The sequence below is a fragment of the Periplaneta americana genome, chromosome 13, assembly GCF_040183065.1.
Source record: "Periplaneta americana isolate PAMFEO1 chromosome 13, P.americana_PAMFEO1_priV1, whole genome shotgun sequence".
NCBI lineage: Eukaryota > Metazoa > Arthropoda > Insecta > Blattodea > Blattidae > Periplaneta > Periplaneta americana.
The window spans coordinates 145742531-145760661 of record NC_091129.1 but is presented as its reverse complement, the minus strand read 5'-3'; the positions used below and the strand labels follow the sequence as shown (position 1 = coordinate 145760661).

The following is an 18131-nucleotide window of genomic DNA, read 5'->3' as shown; positions in this document are numbered from 1 at the left end:
GGTTTGTTTAAGTTCCTTCCTTTGTTTATCTTTGCGTCTTGGAAGTATTAATCATTTCATCAGAAGAAATAAAAATGACAATTTTGACTTAGTTCCTTTCTAAAAAGTGCGATTCATTTGTACTAATTACATTATGAAATTAATGTAATCATAATCGTTGATGTAAATACAGAAAAGGTTTTCCTGTTTTTCTCATAAAAATTTACTTTTACAGATGAGTCACAACATAAACATGCATTAAGATTTTTTGACTTGCCATATAAGCCGTATTGGACCAAATGAACATAATGCAACCTCGAATATAATACAATCCTAAGTTTTCAGATGGTTTTCATAGAAAAATTAAAAATTTCCCAATGGCATCTCTTAAAAGCAAATTCATTAAATTTCTGTTAGACAGCATCAGCCTATGGTACCGGTACCAAAAGATATCTTCTTCTTCTTTTTCTTTTTCTTCTTCTTCTTCTTCTTCTTCTTCTTCTTCTTCTCTCATGATATTTGAACCTGACATGGCTACATTTAGAGAGATTGCGACATTGTATCATCAGTCATCTAGAAATGAAAAGTACCTAAATAGATGCTGTTACAAATTAAAAGTTTTTTAAAGAAGAACTGTAGTCCAAAAAATGCAAATTTGAGATATTAAGCATGTGGTGAGCATATGGTAGTGGCCATCTACTGAATTAGTTGTTAGGGAAAAAAAACATCATAGGCCTATGTTATAGGAGTGGTTTTCATAAAACCATAGTCCAAAGACTTTTTTTGTGGAAACAGTCATTGTCCAGCCAGAATAATAGTAGCATTTACAAATATCTCATTTATACATCTTGAAATATTTATCCATACAATTTTAAACTCTACTAGATTGGCAGTACTGCTTCTTACATATGCGCCAAAAGGAACCTCAGAGAAAAATACTTTGGCACGTGAATTGTTGTATTAGTGTTACGGAGTCATCTTTAGATGCAAAAGTAACCCCATGGAAGAAACGTAAGCAATGGAAGGAGAAGAAATAGGATATAATAAAGAAAAGAAGATTAAAGGAGAGGCACACTTCAGCCACAACAGAGTATTTTTTTTAAACAACCATTGTCCACAGTAATTTAAGTTATAAAAGTACTTCAGTTTTCTCAAGTTTGTACAACACCTTAAGAAATGGCATAATGAATTTCATATTTGAAGTGTTAACAACACTCATGCCAGATAGTTTTCTGTTTCTCCTGAAAAATTTATGTTTTTGGACTACGAATGACCGTTACATTTCAAGCGGCTTCTCTTGGTCGTGGGCATCAGAGTATTAAAAAGCATTACAACCTTTTGCTATCTCTCTCTCCTTTCACTGCAAACTGACATTGCAAAGACACAGCAATATAATAAAAGAACTGGCATGTGATACAGTTTACGTGGCATAGGAGTGTGCTAAATTATCGACACAGCCACTTGTATAGCATCTTACATGTTGATCCATAGATAGCACCACAGTCTAGTATAAACAGTCACGAAGTTCAATACGTAGTAAATATGCATCCATAGATAGTTGCTAACCACTAGGTTCGCTACTATCGCCTCAATACAGACAATGCGAAATAGTACCTGCATAGTCTATTGTTCCTAGTACCCTCATAAACACGAGCTTCATGATTGTATATACTAGACTCAAAGACACTAGACTAGACCTTGCATAGGTGACAGTAATCTGTGGCAGTCAACACAAGTATAGTGCTTTTCACATCCAAGTTCAATACTATTGATATATATTTTCGCGTATTATATACCTGTTGTAACAGTAATTACTAAGACCGTGTCATCGTGGACTTATACAATTTTTTGCACTTCTAGCAAAGAAAGAGTAAAGCCACTGTAACATCAAAATTATTTAGATTTACCGTTTGTACCGCCATCTACTATGAATATGTGGATTATTATCTTTGGATGACATGTCATTGCTTGATTGCTTCTCTGTCTGAAGTAGTAGAAGTCAATTACACTGATTCAGGTTGTGATTGAGCTACTTGCGGTACTTGTGATTGAGTATAGTTCTGCTGAAATTGTATATACATTGTATGTACATACTACTTTGTGGTGTAGCCCGGTGCATTCAACGACTAAAATATTGGTAGTTGTATTCATATGATTTCATTACTTTGAGACAATTTTTTTCTAAGATACGAGTGTTATAACTATAGGCTAAGTTGCTTTTGATTTATTTGACAAACTATTGGATTTAGATTTAATTTGACAGAGCACCGCAGAACACGATGGCAAGTAATGGTTCATACAGTAACGACCGTCCTTCATCTGGAGATCCACCCGAGTATTCTACTGATCCAGCATCCGGCAGTTTCTTCCATTCGGACTACAAAAAGTAAATAGCTGAATGTTGTCCATATGTTGCATTGACATTTTGTGCAATATTTCCTCCATTTGTTTAAAACTGAATTGCTTGCAGGTTAAGATTGGTTCTCACAGGTGTCTTGTTATTATGACATTTAATGTACAGTTCCTTCTTTTACTCTCTCGGTTTGAAAGATTGTGCTGTATTGTCACATTGCTGTCACATGTGCCTCTATAGAAGAAAACTACACGCACAGGCCTACTGTTCAATGACCTCCTCAAAGGTTATAATTAAAGTCTTGATATGATGAGATACGAAATTTAAAATAATTAAATTACTGTAATTACACATTTTAGCCGCACCCAACGTAACATAACCTATAGGTAACTTAATCATAGCTGATCTGCCCTTTCCTTGTTATGGATGCTGTGACAACCATAAGTAAGGTTGTTTTATTAAGTTCACAGTAGTATCCATCGTGTTGCATTGATACGTTTCTGTTATATGTAAATCTATAGGCCTTATGTACAGCGAACAGAAGATGACAGGATGACGTTTACTTGTGCGTTCTTACAAGGAAAAATTTGGTTTCTTTCTCTACTCATCTCTCCTCACCATTAATGACAAATAGAGCATCGTGACAAGGATAAGTAGGATTTGATGATATTAGTGACAAGTGCTTTGCTCAAATCTAAAACATTGACTAACGTGAAGTTAAGGTCTATAGATTTTCCAATTTCATTTAAGCTTCCCTTATAATATTTTTATTTTATACTTATAATTTAGTTCTTGCAGTGAAACTCCTGAGATAACAATGTATCAAATATTACGCTATGTGAAGAAGTTGGAGTTTGTCGTAGCTTTGCATGCTCACCAGAAAACTTAATCTCTTATAAATAAAATAGGCCTATGTCGACATAATTATGGCATTAAAAATGTAATGATTATTGCGCCAATACAGATAACATTTTATTAATGATTGATACAGATACATGCCTGCATTTATCAGAGGACAAAATGGTGTTATTTTTTATCCTTCATTTTTATATTCATATTCATCGGATGACAAAATTTTCTTCAATAATTTTGGGAAACTCTTAAAAAATTAGAAATTAATTTGCAAGATAGTTCGAAATTGTACTGTGTCGTGATAGTGACTTTTATTATTTCTACTTGTAACTAACATTTTTCGAATGTCCAAATTTTGTATATTTGGGAGTATGCTGTTTTTACAGACGCATTTTTACCAAGAAGTGAAATGAATTAAATGAAAGATGATGATGCCTGACATTGTTGTCTCTGAAATGAACAATTATTTCTCTCCGATATTTTTCTACAGAATCTTCTGACTTCCATAAATCTACTTGTTCTGAAATTGTATTCTTCGTCAAGCAGGACGACTGGTCAAGTTCTGTAAAATTATCAATATTTAAAAAATCCTTGCTTAGCTATCAACTCAGCGCTCTTTTCCACCTTAAACCACAGAGAAACATGCTCCAACGAAGCCCGCTGGAAAATATCTAAGTCCTTGAAGTGTTTGTTACATGGCATGTCTAAATATTCTACACAATTTTCATAAAAAGTTACTGCAGTTTCTTCCACATTTTTTTTTTCTTCATCATTTTGCGGGGAACTGGGACATTTGAAGTTCACATTCTACAAAGGAGGGCATTTAGGCATTCTGCCAGACTCACAGAAGACGGAAGCAGCCCCCAAAGCAGGACTGTTGTGCCAAAAGGGGGACGTCTAGTCAGTTTATCTGTATCCTAGTTTTGGTTTCCTTTCTTAAATGTTTATTCTTCCATGTCGTATTATTGAGGAACCTTCAATTTTGCTAAAGAAGTGTTGGCTTGATGTGTCACTTCATCAATTATTGAGTTCATTCTATTGATCTCAATGTCTACATATTTAAATTTCATTACTTGCTCACCTATTTTACCATCTATTTCTAATTTTACTCTTCTAGGTTCTTTGAGGACTGTTAATGTTTTTTTTTGTCTAATGATATTTTCATGTTATATTTACTTGCTAATTGTTTAAATTTATGGAGTAATATTTGTAAATTAGGTCAATGTAGAGTATCCACCGCCCACTGAACGCATATTGGTTAAACGAGCATTGAGCGACTTCCGCCGATTTTCGAATAGACACCAATGCACTTAGGTTAGGTTAGGTTAGGCTTTTATTATCCCGTCAAGATGAAGGTGAAAGCGATTGAGTGTGACTTTTTGTTTTCTATGTTGGCAGTTGAAGTGTGTCTGTGTCTTCCAAAATCGGCGGAAGTCGCTCAACGCTCGTTTCTAATATTTCACACTTTTATCACTGCCAATGTTGCGCTATAAACCAATTTTCGCAAATCTACTGTAAAAGACTGCCCACACAAGCAACAAGTTATACTAAATGTTTAGGATTAGTGTAAAACTGGCCTATGTCTCCTATAGTGGGGGGGACATAAGTAACATTCACCTTAAATTATATTCAGAATTTGCTAAAAATACAGTGGTATTGTCTACACTTCTGGAGTAACAGTCAGCGCGTCTGGCCAATAAACCAGGTGGCCCGGGTTCGATTCCCAGTCGGGGCAAGTTACCTGGTTGAGGTTTATTCTGGGGTTTTCCCTCAACCCAATATGAGGAAATGCTGTGTAACTTTCGGTGCTGGACCCTGGACTCATTTCTCTGGCATTATACCTTCATCACATTCAGATGCTAAATAACCTTAGATGTTGATAAAGGGTCGTAAAATAACCTACTAAAATAAAAAAAAAATACAGTGTTGTTTGCAGAACTGATCAGATTTAAATTTATATATCTGAATTCCATTTTTTACTCCTTCATTTAATTTTCTTGTAATTTCGTCCATAAATAATGTGGAGTTTAAGGAGTCTTCCTGTCTTATTCCTTTTATGATTAAGATTTCTTTAAATAAATACTTTTCTGTCTTAATTATTGTTGTATTATCTGTGTATATTTCTCTAATGATGTTGTTCAGATTTCGTAAAAGATTTCTTCTTTCTAAAATATGAAGTAGGTACCAGTACATCCTCTGATCTGTCAAATGCTTTTTCTAGATCTGCAAAGCATATAAATGTAGTTATATTTTATCCTTTTGTTTCTTCAATTATCGTAAACTGGGGTAAACTTAACCACAAAAAAATTAAATCATGATATCAAATGCACTGAATATATTTTTAAAGTTCATTATTTTTTCTACATTTTTTCTACAATCAGGGCTGCTTTCATGATTTAAAAACATAAAATGTACACTGTCACACGTTAAAAGTGTTAAAATTGTTTAAAAAGGTATTTACCTTCGACAGACGGCCCGTTTCGACGCTATTTGTCTTCGTCTTCAGTGTCTCTTGAACCACTGCTGATTTTGGCTCTGCGATGTGCAGTTGTCGATGGTAGGGGTGGGGGTGTGTTGTTCCTATGGTGGGGGTTGGCTGTCTGTATGTTATGACGTATTATGATGTCAAACAATGTGTGCGTATTGAACTGTAGTTGCGTATTAAGTATGTAATGTGGGTGTGCTATTGTATTCTTATATATTTCGTATTGTTCTAGGATATTTAACTGTAAACTTTTTGGTATGATGTGTAAAATTTCCATATCTGTTTCTATATTATTGTAGTCATGATTATTGTCGATAATGTGATCTGCATAATTTGATGTAATGTAAGGTTTGGTTATAGCTTTAATATGCTCGTTGTATCTTGTATGAAAGGATCTTCCTGTCTGTCCTATGTAAAAATGTGGGCAACTATTGCATTTTAATTTATAAACTCCAGTTGAATTATATATATTTGAATGTTTAGTGTGGTTATTTAAGTATTTCTGTGTTGTATTATTTGTTTTGTATGCAATTTTGTACTTTAGTTTTCTGAATGAAGTTGCGATTTAAATCTTTATTTTTTTTGCGGTCAGGTTTACCCCAGTGATAAGTTTACTCCATTTTACTGTATTTGTTTAAATATAAAGATAGCATTGGTACAGGACCTTCCCCTTCTGAATCCTTGTTATTCAACTGTGAAATGTAAAGTACCAGTATGTGATTATCATTAGTGAACACAAAGTTTGCTCCTGTTTGCAAATCCACCTGCTGTCTTCCTCAGAGAGAGGGGAGAGGGAATACTGCTAGTTGCAATGCTCTGTACCTTGCACAGGCTTTATTAGAAACTTCAGAATTCGATTCTTTCGTTGCGGTATTTGAACTGCCATTCTTATGAACGCCCAGCTAATCAAGTTAACATGCGAGATAAGCTACTGCACTCAAGGCTAGGGGCTACTCAATTTTTCAGCAATGCTTTATTAATGATTTAATTTCACAACCTTACAGTTAGAACTAACAGCAAATTTTTTTTGTACAGTAAAGCTTGTTGAAAGCAGAATTGCAAGTGATCCGATTAGGATAAGTTTCCACATTATAGAAAACTATCATCATCATCATCATCATCACCACCACCACCACCACCACCACCACCACCACCACCACCACCACCACCACCACCACCACCACCACCACCACCACCACCATCATCATCATCATCATCATCATGAACTAATCCAGCTTAGGTCCTCTAATACCTGTTCTGTAAAAACTCTTGAAAATATTACTGGTCTTTCCATCATTGTCGTGGTCTTCTGTAGGTTTATAATGTAGAGTTAATTTTGGGATGTGGTGTGGGATCATTCTTTGCATGTGTTGAAACAATGTTTTCTGATAACTTTTAACATCATCAGTTAGTGTCTACTTTTAATTTTTTGCGGATATCTAGTACATATTTTTGGTGATTCAATCTCTGTATCACTTTTATTTAGCACCCAAGTTTCACTGCCATATAATAAAGTTGGTTTTGACGTGATATTACTTACTTACTGGCTTTTAAGGAACCCGGAGGTTCAATGCCGTCCCCACATAAGCCCGCCATCGGTCCCTATCCTGAGCAAGATTAATCCAGTCTCTACCATCATATCCTACCTCCCTCAAATCCATTTTAATATTATCTTCCCATCTACGTCTCGGCCTCCCCAAAGGTCTTCTGCCCTCCGTCCTCCCAACTAACACCCTATATGCATTTCTGGATTCACCCATACGTGCTACATGTCCTGCCCATCTCAAACGTCTGGATTTTATGGTCCTAATTATGTCAGGTGAAGTATAGAATGCGTCCAGCTCTGTGTTGTGTAACTTTCTCCATTCTCCTGTAACTTCATCCCTCTTAGCCCCAAATATTTTCCTAAGAACCTTATTCTCAAACATCTTTAACCTATGTTCCTCTCTCAGAGTGAGAGTCCAAGTTTCACAACCATACAGAACAACCGGTAATATAACTGTTTTATAAATTCTAACTTTCAGATTTTTTGACAGAAGACTGGATGACAAAAGCTTCTCAACCGAATAATAACGGGCATTTCCCATATTTATTCTGCATTTAATTTCCTCCCAAGTGTCATTTATGTTTGTTACTGTTGCTCCAAGATATTTGAATTTTTCCACCTTTTCGAAAGATAAATCTGCAATTTTTATAGTTACGTTTCGTACTATATTCTGATCACGAGGCATCATCGAGACGTGATATTACGTAACCGTAATTTATTCTCAGTTAACATTTGTTTATCAAAGTGTCACTTAATTATTCCATTGATTTTGTAGTATTTTTGTAATTTAATGTTCATATCTTTTTCTTCTTTTTCTTAACTTGTTATTAGACTTTCCAAATATGTGAAATTAGGTACTTGTTCTATTATTTTATTGTTAATAATCAGGGTGCGAATTACGATTTCTGATGAGGGAGGGATAGAATCCTAGACAGAGAATATCATACATAAAATTATTATTATCCTCATTCGATATGACTCAATGCTTGGTCGCACTGAGTTGCTTGTCTTGCATCTTGATCATAATAATAATTATTATTATATTAATGAGCAGGCTTGAGATAAGATGTGTAATTCCTAAGTCATTGATTGTTGTCAGCTTGCCAGTGATGATAATACATCAATATTATTTTCTTTGCCTACTTTATAAAATACATATACTTGTATTAAAACAATTATATTTTGTGAGGGGGGGATAGAAGTTATTTCTGGCAGGGATGTTAATATGAATTTATGAGAGGGGGATAACTTTTCAACAGGGGGGGCGGCAATCCCCCCCCCCTACATTCTCCCCTTTAATTCGCACTCTGTTAATAACAATTTTTACTCTCTGAATGTTTACCACATATCCCTATTGATTTTGAGTTGGAGATTTTCATATATTTTTGACAAATTTTATTTAATTCATTAACAGCTTTCTGTAGTTCATCCTCAGATTTAGCAAGTATAATTTGATCATCAGTGTACAATAGAGTTGGGTTTTTATTCCTATTGTTGAGTTGGATGCCACTATTTATTGTCTGTTTCCATTCTTAAACAATTTTGTCAATATAGATATTTAATAAATCAGGCGATGCTCCACATTCCTGTTTTACTCCCATATTAATGTTAATTGGTTCTGATAAGTGGCCATTAGAATATTTTATATACATTTTTAAGTTACTCTAAATACTTTGTACCGGTATTGCTCTTTGTAGCTGAGGTGTTATATTTGCTTCTTTTAAAATTTTCCATAATTTTTCTTTGTCATATGCCTTTTACTAATCAATAAAAAAAATATTGACGAGTTAAATTCCCCCCCTCTTTCCCCCGAAATTTGTTGTAGTGAGAAAATAGCACTCTTTTATATATTTATAATATTAAAATGGATTTGAGGGAGGTAGGATATGATGATAGAGACTGGATTAATCTTGCACAGGATAGGGACTGATGGCGGACTTATGTGAGGGCGGCAATGAACCTGTGGGTTCCTTAAAAGCCATTTTTAAGTAAGTAAGTAAGGTATTAATAACAGATTGAGTGATTATACTGTATATACGCTGTACAAAACTGTATACTTTTTCTGCATTATAGAGGTAGTTTTTTTTATGAATTCCTGAACTATTCCCTTCTGTTTCTGCATTGGGCATTTTTTTTTTTTTTTGCAAATTCCTTAAATATTCCCTTTTGTTTCTACATTGGGCAGGTTCTGCATTGTACAGAATAAGTGGCACTATAATGCCTATTCTAACATCCAGGACAAAAGAAAGTGTTCACATTGGACATTCCGTCTTCCATCAGTTTTACTTTATTTGCGTGTTTTGGAGATGTAACAATATTTGCAGTTTGAAGTGAGGTTAAGATATGAATTCATTAACAGTTTCTTTGTTGGCCAATGCTTAGTATGTCATTAACCTACCAAATAATGGTAAAGTTGTTCAGATATTTTAAGAAACGTCGTGTAGGCCTAATATTTTCCTGAAATAATATGAAATTAGCTTCCATAATTTTCCTTGTAAGCCCTAAGAATGAAATTCGTTTTGTTACAAACAGACATGAAGACTTGAAGCAGATGTTAGACAGCAATAAGGACAGCTTGAAATTAGAAGCTATGAAGAGGATAATAGGGGTGAGTATAACTAACACTTCTAGTAATGTGCAAATTTCATATATTATAGTACCTATTAAATTTAATATTTTATATTCTGCATTGCTAATAATACTTTGTTACGTATAAAATTTTGGTAATTTTGCTTTGCAGATGGTTGCGAAAGGGAGGGATGCATCTGACCTATTTCCTGCTGTAGTGAAAAATGTTGTTTCTAAAAATATTGAAGTTAAGAAGTTAGTTTATGTTTATTTGGTACGATATGCTGAAGAGCAACAAGATTTGGCATTGCTATCCATATCGACTTTCCAGAGGGCACTAAAGGTAGGATATTTATCATAGCAATTATTTTATAAAGTCAGTGAAATAGGTGGTAATTAAAGGGTGCGTCAGAAAGAACGGATGGATTTCACAGGGCAAGAAAATTGTAAGGATTCATCAAATCAAAAATGTATTGTTATCAACAGATTCACCAATACATGCAGTTTATTTATGGTATACAACATCATCCATATGATGTCCTTGGCTTTCGATACAGGCATCCGGACGTTTTCTGAAGTTCGCCATCACTTTCACAGTCATAGTTGGTGGGATTGCCGCGATTTCTTCACGAATCACCGTCTTCAGTTCGTCCAGTGTATGTGGTTACTTACGCCTTCAAGTGGTCCCAAAGAAAGAGCTCGCAGGGCGCGAGATCTTACCGTAACCTCGGACAATCTCAGTGCAATAGCATGTTTGCGGGCTGATCGTTGAGGTGGCCGGACAACCTACTATCTGTCTCCACATTTGCAGGTGTACACGCTCTCCTTGTTCGTCCAGGTGATTTCTTCTTTAATGTTGAACCTGTGGTACGAAATGAAGCCACCCATCGCAAAACTGTATTCTGAGTTGGAATCCTAGCGTGACGTCCGATGTCGAAATGAGTCCTGAGTAGCGATCACAGACTCTTCATTCTTCAAAAATGTCTCTGCGATTAAAGCACGTTGTACACCAGACCAACACCATGTTCTCAACTGAAACTGCATTCTCTCGCTGACCCAACAGTCGTGGTCCCCCTCACTCTATCCTTCCCCTCGCTGCGTATCGATAGTTTGAAATCCATCCATTCTTTCTGACGCACCCTATATGATCTTTTTGCCATATACACATACAGTAGTGTGTCTTTTTAATAAAAACTGTAAAATTCAGTTTTCATCAGATTAGGTTTAGCAATGGATTCTTGCTGATAACATTTCAGTCAAATTTTCTCCCCTCGAGATTTACATTTGAGGTGCATTCATGTTCCTATCTACAGACCTTACAGAACATTTCATAGATAAACTTAAAATGTTAGGCGCATCTTGACTTGGAGATATTTTGTATTTTAAGTTGTTAATAGCAGGGTCATTCCACGATTTCGCGACATTTTACATTTTGTTTTAATCTTTCTGCATTGGTAACTTGTTATATACTGTATAATTTTAAAATTAGATTATTAAAGAATCTGAATTTGACAACAATATTGATAAATACAGAACTAACTGGATCCACGAAGCATAGAGAATAGACAGGAACAGAATTCCATAGTCAATTGTCATATACAGACCACAGTTCAGGAGAAATCAAGGGCATCCTCTGAAGAGACTTTTGGATAATCGAGGCTGGAATGAGTCACATAGCTCATTTCTATGATAGTTCACTGATAATTAATTTTCATAAAAATTTCTTTTTATTATTTTTTGTGCCCAAGAATATACTTTAATTTTGAAAAGTCATTCTTGTAGATATCTTTAACTTATAAAACGTTTGTTTGGAATTCTTGATTGGTAATTATGTGAATGATACTGTCTCTGTGTTTAATTTATTTTATATATAAAAAAAAAAGATAACACAAATTGTCATTTTGTATTTTTCTTAAATCTTTTTAGTAAAAAATGATCAATATAGGTTGTATACAAATTGGTATCATAGATTTTGGAGACGTGTTCATAAAAACAGAACATAGCAAAACTTTCATATAAACATAGTACTTCTCAAAATCTTAGTTTCAGAGTTAGTACGGAGTTTATTTTTACATTGACTCCTGAAGAGCAATCAACTGAAATTGCTGTTGTCATGTTGTAACTTTTCTCTAGAATTGGACATGAGATTGGGTAGCCGGATAGCTCAGTTGGTAGAGCAGCTGGCTACGGACTGGAAGGTCTGGGGTTCGATCCCAAGTGGTGATGGGATTTTTCTCCTTGCCAAACTTCCAGAATGGCCCCGAGGTTCACTCAGCCTCCTATAAAATTGACTACCGGGTCTTTCCTGGGGGTAAAAGGCAGTCAGAGCGTGGTGCTGACCACACCACCTCATTCTAGTGCCAAGGTCATGGAAAGCATGGGGCTCTACCTCCATGCCCCCAAGTGCCTTCATGGCGTGTGACGGAGATACCTTTACCTTTACCTTTTACTGGACATGAGATTTGTTTTATTGTCATTCATTCATTGTTCTGCCCAAGGACAGGTCTTTCATTGCAAACGTAGCATTCTGCAATCCTTCCTATTTTCGTCTGCCTTCCTCTTTGTCTCCTCATATGATTCATAGCCTACCAGTTTATTGCACATTATTTATCATAGAATTTTAACATGAATTGAATATTTCTTTCGAAGGATCCAAATCAACTGATAAGAGCAAGTGCCCTGCGTGTGCTGTCCAGTATTCGTGTGCCTATGATAGTGCCGATTGTGATGTTAGCCATCAAGGATTCTGCTTCAGACATGTCTCCTTATGTTCGCAAAACAGCTGCACATGCTATACCAAAACTTTACAGGTACATAAATAGTAATATGCGTTACAAGAGCGGTATGTTGAAGCTTTCAAGTTCGAGGAAAAGTTTGAAAAAGTGAAACGTAGTTGAGCTTTTTTAATTTCCGAGAATTGAAAGAAAACATATCGCTTGTGTATCATACATTATTGTGTGCGAAGATCGTTTATTACATACCTGAAAGAGGAATTTGTAATTAGTTGCAATGAAATCTCCATTTTGGTTTCTGTTCAATGACGGCAAATTTGCAAAACAAAAATATCTATCTTCAACATTGTTACTTTAAAATGTTTTCTGTGTTTACTATACTCCAGCAAGCCGTGATATGTGTCTGTCTTTCCCCCCCCCCCCCCAGTCTATGATGAGTCTGGAATCTTGTTGATTTTTTCATGGCTTCCTTAATGTTACTTGCATCACGAATGCAGTAACTTTAGTGGAGTTGTAGAGTTTACTTAATTTTTGGAAATATTTAAAAACAATAATTAACAGTGCAATTTAGGTGAAATTGCAGTGGTAAGTTTCCAATTTATAATTATTACTATATTGAACGTGTCTAAAAATAATACGTTAAAAGCCTAAAGCAGTAAAATCAATATGTCATCACTTAAGCGGTAAGAAGAGGGAAATTGTTATGTGTGTTAGGTTGGGAATACTGAATGTGGAATTTTAGACTTTCCGCAGATTGGTTTTGTGCGGAAACCAAGGAAATACGCACGATCTCGCACAAAATTCCTTATGGGTCTCATGCCATATAAAAGTCATATATTAAATATTCTGTTTCACAAATTATAGTATTTTTATCAATTCTAAAATGCTAATAAATATCAGTGACATTGTTCCAACAGTATTTGATAATACAGAAGATTTCTTTTTTCTTTTTTCAGCCTAGATCAAGAACAAAAGGAAGAACTGGTACACGTTATAGAAAAACTTCTCTCTGACAAAACTACTTTGGTTGTTGGATCAGCTGTTATGGCATTTGAAGAGGTGTGTCATTCTGTTTACATACAACTTCCATAAGTTTCAATGCATATCCAATACAGGTCAGCAAACTTTGGACTAAATATGTACTAAAATTGATCGAGTCTTGAGTATTAGTGTTATTTACAGATAATATGTATGTGTATTTATTCACACTGCAAATGGGTGTATACCCGGTGGCAGTAGTAACTAATTACATTCAATAATGACAATAATAAACACAACTAATAATAATAATAATAATAATAATAATAATAATAATAATAATAATAATAATAAGGACCATCCTAAATTAAATGAAGCATGATCACTTAAAATAACATTTAAAGTAAATCTAATTTGTATCTTAATCCTAAGTTCGAACTAAGACCCACGAGTGTGACAGGCACAAGTACCTTTCGGCACTACACTTATTTTGCTGTCAACTCACTCACTGCACTGATTCTACCTGATTTCACTAATACTTCTAACCATTTCACTGTTCAAATACTTTGCACAGCCACTTCACTGACATCAACACAATAGACTTCACTGACACTACACACTTCACTGACACAACACACTTCCTCACTAATAGAACACTTCAAATAACAAGATATCAATTACACCCTTTAAGTAGTGTATATAACATACTACTGTCTATTAGTAAAGTCCTTAAGCCTATTTTTAAATACATTTTTGGTTGTTGGTAAAGCCTTTAGTAAGTCTGCAGGTAAAGCATTCCAGTCCCTGATAGTACGATTGAGAAAAGAACACTTTCCAGTGTCCGTCCTCTGTCTTCTTTCCCTCATTTTATATGAGTGGTTGTTCCTTGAAGAGTAATTTGGCGGCTGCAACCAACTTTTTATTTCTCTCCAGGCAGGCTCACCTCTGTATGTTTTGAACATATATATTCTGCATGATATACAAAGAGATAGTAGAGCACAACATTGAAATCTATTTAAGTTATATACAAAGAAGGGACTCTTTGAAGCAATAAAAAGACGTTGCTACCTCAAAAATAAAGCTTGTTTTTCACAGTAGCTGTTTACATGTGAATAGTGAGAAAACCAAGTTTGTGGGAATATTGGATTTAACAGATTCTGCTGTGAAAGTTACCTATGTCAAATAAATTTGCAAGTCACGTGTTAGATATATATCTGGTCATTCTGACATTAAATCACTAGTTCGTCCAGTAATGGAATATGGTGCTGCATGTTGGGATCCTTACAGATTAGAACATATTAAGACATTGGAAAAGATTCAAAAACAGGTTCTGAAGTGTTGTCGTAATAATTCACCATTAAAATGGGACACACTCACGGACCGAAGAACGCGAATTCGATTATGCGCAATGTTCGAACTAAGACCCACGAGTGTGGCAGGCACAAGTACCTTTCGGCACTACACTTATTTTGCTGTCAACTCACTCACTGCACTGATTCTACCTGATTTCACTAACACTTCTAACCATTTCACTGTTCAAATACTTTGCACAGCCACTTCACTGACACCAACACAATAGACTTCACTGACACTACACACTTCACTGACACAACACACTTCCTCACTAATAGAACACTTCAAATAACAAGATATCAATTACACCCTTTAAGTAGTGTATATAACATACTACTGTCTATTAGTAAAGTCCTTAAGCCTATTTTTAAATACATTTTTGGTTATTGGTAAAGCCTTTAGTAAGTCTGCAGGTAAAGCATTCCAGTCCCTGATAGTACGATTGAGAAAAGAAAACTTTCCAGTGTCCATCCTCTGTCTTCTTTCCCTCATTTTATATGAGTGGTTGTTCCTTGAAGAGTAATTTGGCGGCTGCAACCTATTTTTTATTTCTCTCCAGGCAGGCTCACCTCTGTATGTTTTGAACATTGTGCATAATCGAATTCGCGTTCTCCAGTCTATGAGTGTGTCCCATTTTAATGGTGAATTATTACGACAACACTTGAGAGCTCGTTTTTTAATCTTTTCCAATGTCTTAATATGTTCTAATCTGTAAGGATCCCAACATGCAGCACCATATTCCATTACTGGACGAACTAGTGATTTAATGTCAGAATGACCAGATTCATATCTAACACGTGACTTGCAAATTTATTTGATATAGTTAACTTTCACAGCAGAATCTGTTAAATCCAATATTCCCACAAACTTGGTTTTCTCACTATTCACATGTAAACAGCTACTGTGAAAAACAAGCTTTATTTTTGAGATAGCAACGTCTTTTTATTTTGCAAATACAGATTTTTTTCTTCAAAGAGTCCCATCTTTATATATAACTTAAATAGATTTCAATGTCGTGCTCTACTATCTCTTTGTATATCATGCAGAATATACAGGGTGTAACAGAAATACTGGGACAGACTTTGGGAGCGAGTTCTCCACATCAAAACAAGAAAAAATTATATTATTGGTAACTAATGTTGAGTTCTTGACAATAAAGTCATCAATTCTCTGATATAGGGGAGTGATGTAGCAAAATGTATAACCACAGTCTACTATATGCAGTCACGAAGCTTGGGTTGATTTTTTTGCCAACGAGTTGCATTTCTCGCGATAGTTGCTAGCCGCTTGGAGCGCTGTGAGTACTAGGAACAATAGACTGTGTCATTGCCATCGTGATCTATTACAGGCCGTAAGGCAGGCCATGTGATTTGCTTAACCCGATCACGAAGGGCGGCGTTTCAACCATATAAATTAATTGGAATGCATAAAGAGTAACATATATTTCTCTAAAATGTAGTGTAATTGCATTAATAAAATTTAAAACCATGATTAGGGGACACTTCAGACATAATTCCTTGCGAGTTAAGGTGTAATATTATTTTTGGTGTGAAAATTACGTTATTCATATGTGTAATACCTGCCTTTATTTCGATTAAATATTGCGAAATTCTTGTACATTCATTTATGCACGATTCAATAATTTTCAGTTGCACTGCACGAATATTTAGATATGTTGAAATTATAGGTTATATTTACTGTACCAGTTGCCCCTTTCTGTCTAATTTTAGTTGTCTTCAATGCCCTGTCACTACATATGTATGTTATGTCATATAGATATTATAGGTTATGTTTACTATATTTAACTTATATTCCTGTATTCGCAATTATACATTATAATTAAACATAAGGTCATGCATGACACCCGTCACATTCTATTTGTCTGTATTTTAATACTACAATTGAGTACTGAATTATTGTATTTATCTACTACCTAAGAGACGAAGTAACACAATCGTACGTACACTAATTTCATAGGAGTGGTATGGTAAATTTTCTGTCTACAATTAAGGAAGGTAGATGTGCTAAATTAAAATCACAATATAAATTCGATTTTATTGAACCTCAAAATAGCTTCAATTCTGACTTGAAATGTTGACGTGAACAGATTATGTTAACATGTAAAATTCTCTTCACATTAAAATAACAAACTTTTGTAATTATTTCTGCAACAAGAAGTAAATGGAACTTATGGACAAATTACACTAAGTAAAGCTTAGCAATGATAAGCAATAAAGTTATAATATAATATTTCACTGAGCTCCATACACTGAAATAGAAAACCCGAACAAACATTACGGCCTGGTCTAGATCGAAAAAGCATTGACTGTGCCGTATTTCGCATTTTTGTGGAAAGCTATGTAAACTGTGAAATGTTCCTTATTGGTTGTAATAACTGTAAATGGCTAAAATACAATAATTTGAATAATAATATGGGACAAGGAGACGTTTGTAGTAATATAAATCGTAAGAAAAATAGGTTAGAGATATCCTTCTTCCGAAAGATCCAGGAAGGTGAGTTTATAGAATATAATATATATTTTATGAAACTAATATATAAACCTTATGTATTTCATATTTCAATAGTGGAAGGAAGGTGTTAATTTTTTCAAAAGAACACGATATCGAAAATACAATACATTTTATCGTCTGCTAGGGAAAGAGTCTGTGATGAGGCAATAGTAGCGATCCTGGTGGTGAGCAACTATCTATGGATGCATATTTCAACTGTCTATGTTTGCATATTTAGTAAGTACAGTGAAACCTGTTCAAATGGGAACCTGAATAATCCGGAATCCTGTCTATTTCGGAACAGTTTATTGGTCCTGGCGAAATTTGTATGTATTATGTGTAATTTTTCCTGAATAAAACGGAAACTGTCCAACGCAGAAACGGAAATTGTCTGCTACTGTTCAAAACGGAAACAATATTTTGGACACACTATATTTTGTAACTATATTTTGAAACAGCGTGTAATTTCAAGGAATATACGAAATATGTAGGTCACTAAGATAAAAACAAGTTTTCTTTGCAAAATTCTAGAGGGTACGAGGGTGTGTTGGCCTGTCGGTTATAAATTTTATTACCCTGTTGACTAGGCAGACGAGTCCCTTCAAAGATTTTCAATGCTTCACACCCGTATACTGTCGTAGCTAAACAGAGCGCAAGTGTAGTGATTTCCAGGTAAAAAAAAAAAAGTTGCATAAAATGTGGCATTAACATTAAGTGATGAAGTAAAAGTTATCGAGATAAAGGAAAATTAGAAGTCTATGTGAAATAATATAG

General features: G+C 34.8%; 1 protein-coding gene across 2 annotated transcripts in view; it reads left to right on the top strand.

Moving 5' to 3' along the window:
• Positions 1-1958: 1958 nt before the first annotated feature.
• The window catches only part of rb (adaptor related protein complex 3 subunit ruby), a 58538-nt gene continuing 42365 nt past the window's right edge, over positions 1959-18131 (top strand). The window contains exons 1-6 of one of the 2 annotated variants that reach the window (XM_069844412.1): positions 1959-2116; positions 2243-2365; positions 9748-9823; positions 9956-10126; positions 12433-12593; positions 13472-13574. In XM_069844412.1, coding sequence (XP_069700513.1) covers positions 2259-2365; positions 9748-9823; positions 9956-10126; positions 12433-12593; positions 13472-13574 — 618 coding nt within the window. In that variant the 5' untranslated portion in view covers positions 1959-2116; positions 2243-2258. Of the gene's footprint in view, positions 2117-2228; positions 2366-9747; positions 9824-9955; positions 10127-12432; positions 12594-13471; positions 13575-18131 lie in introns of both variants that reach the window. The other variant, XM_069844413.1, reaches the window with a different exon arrangement.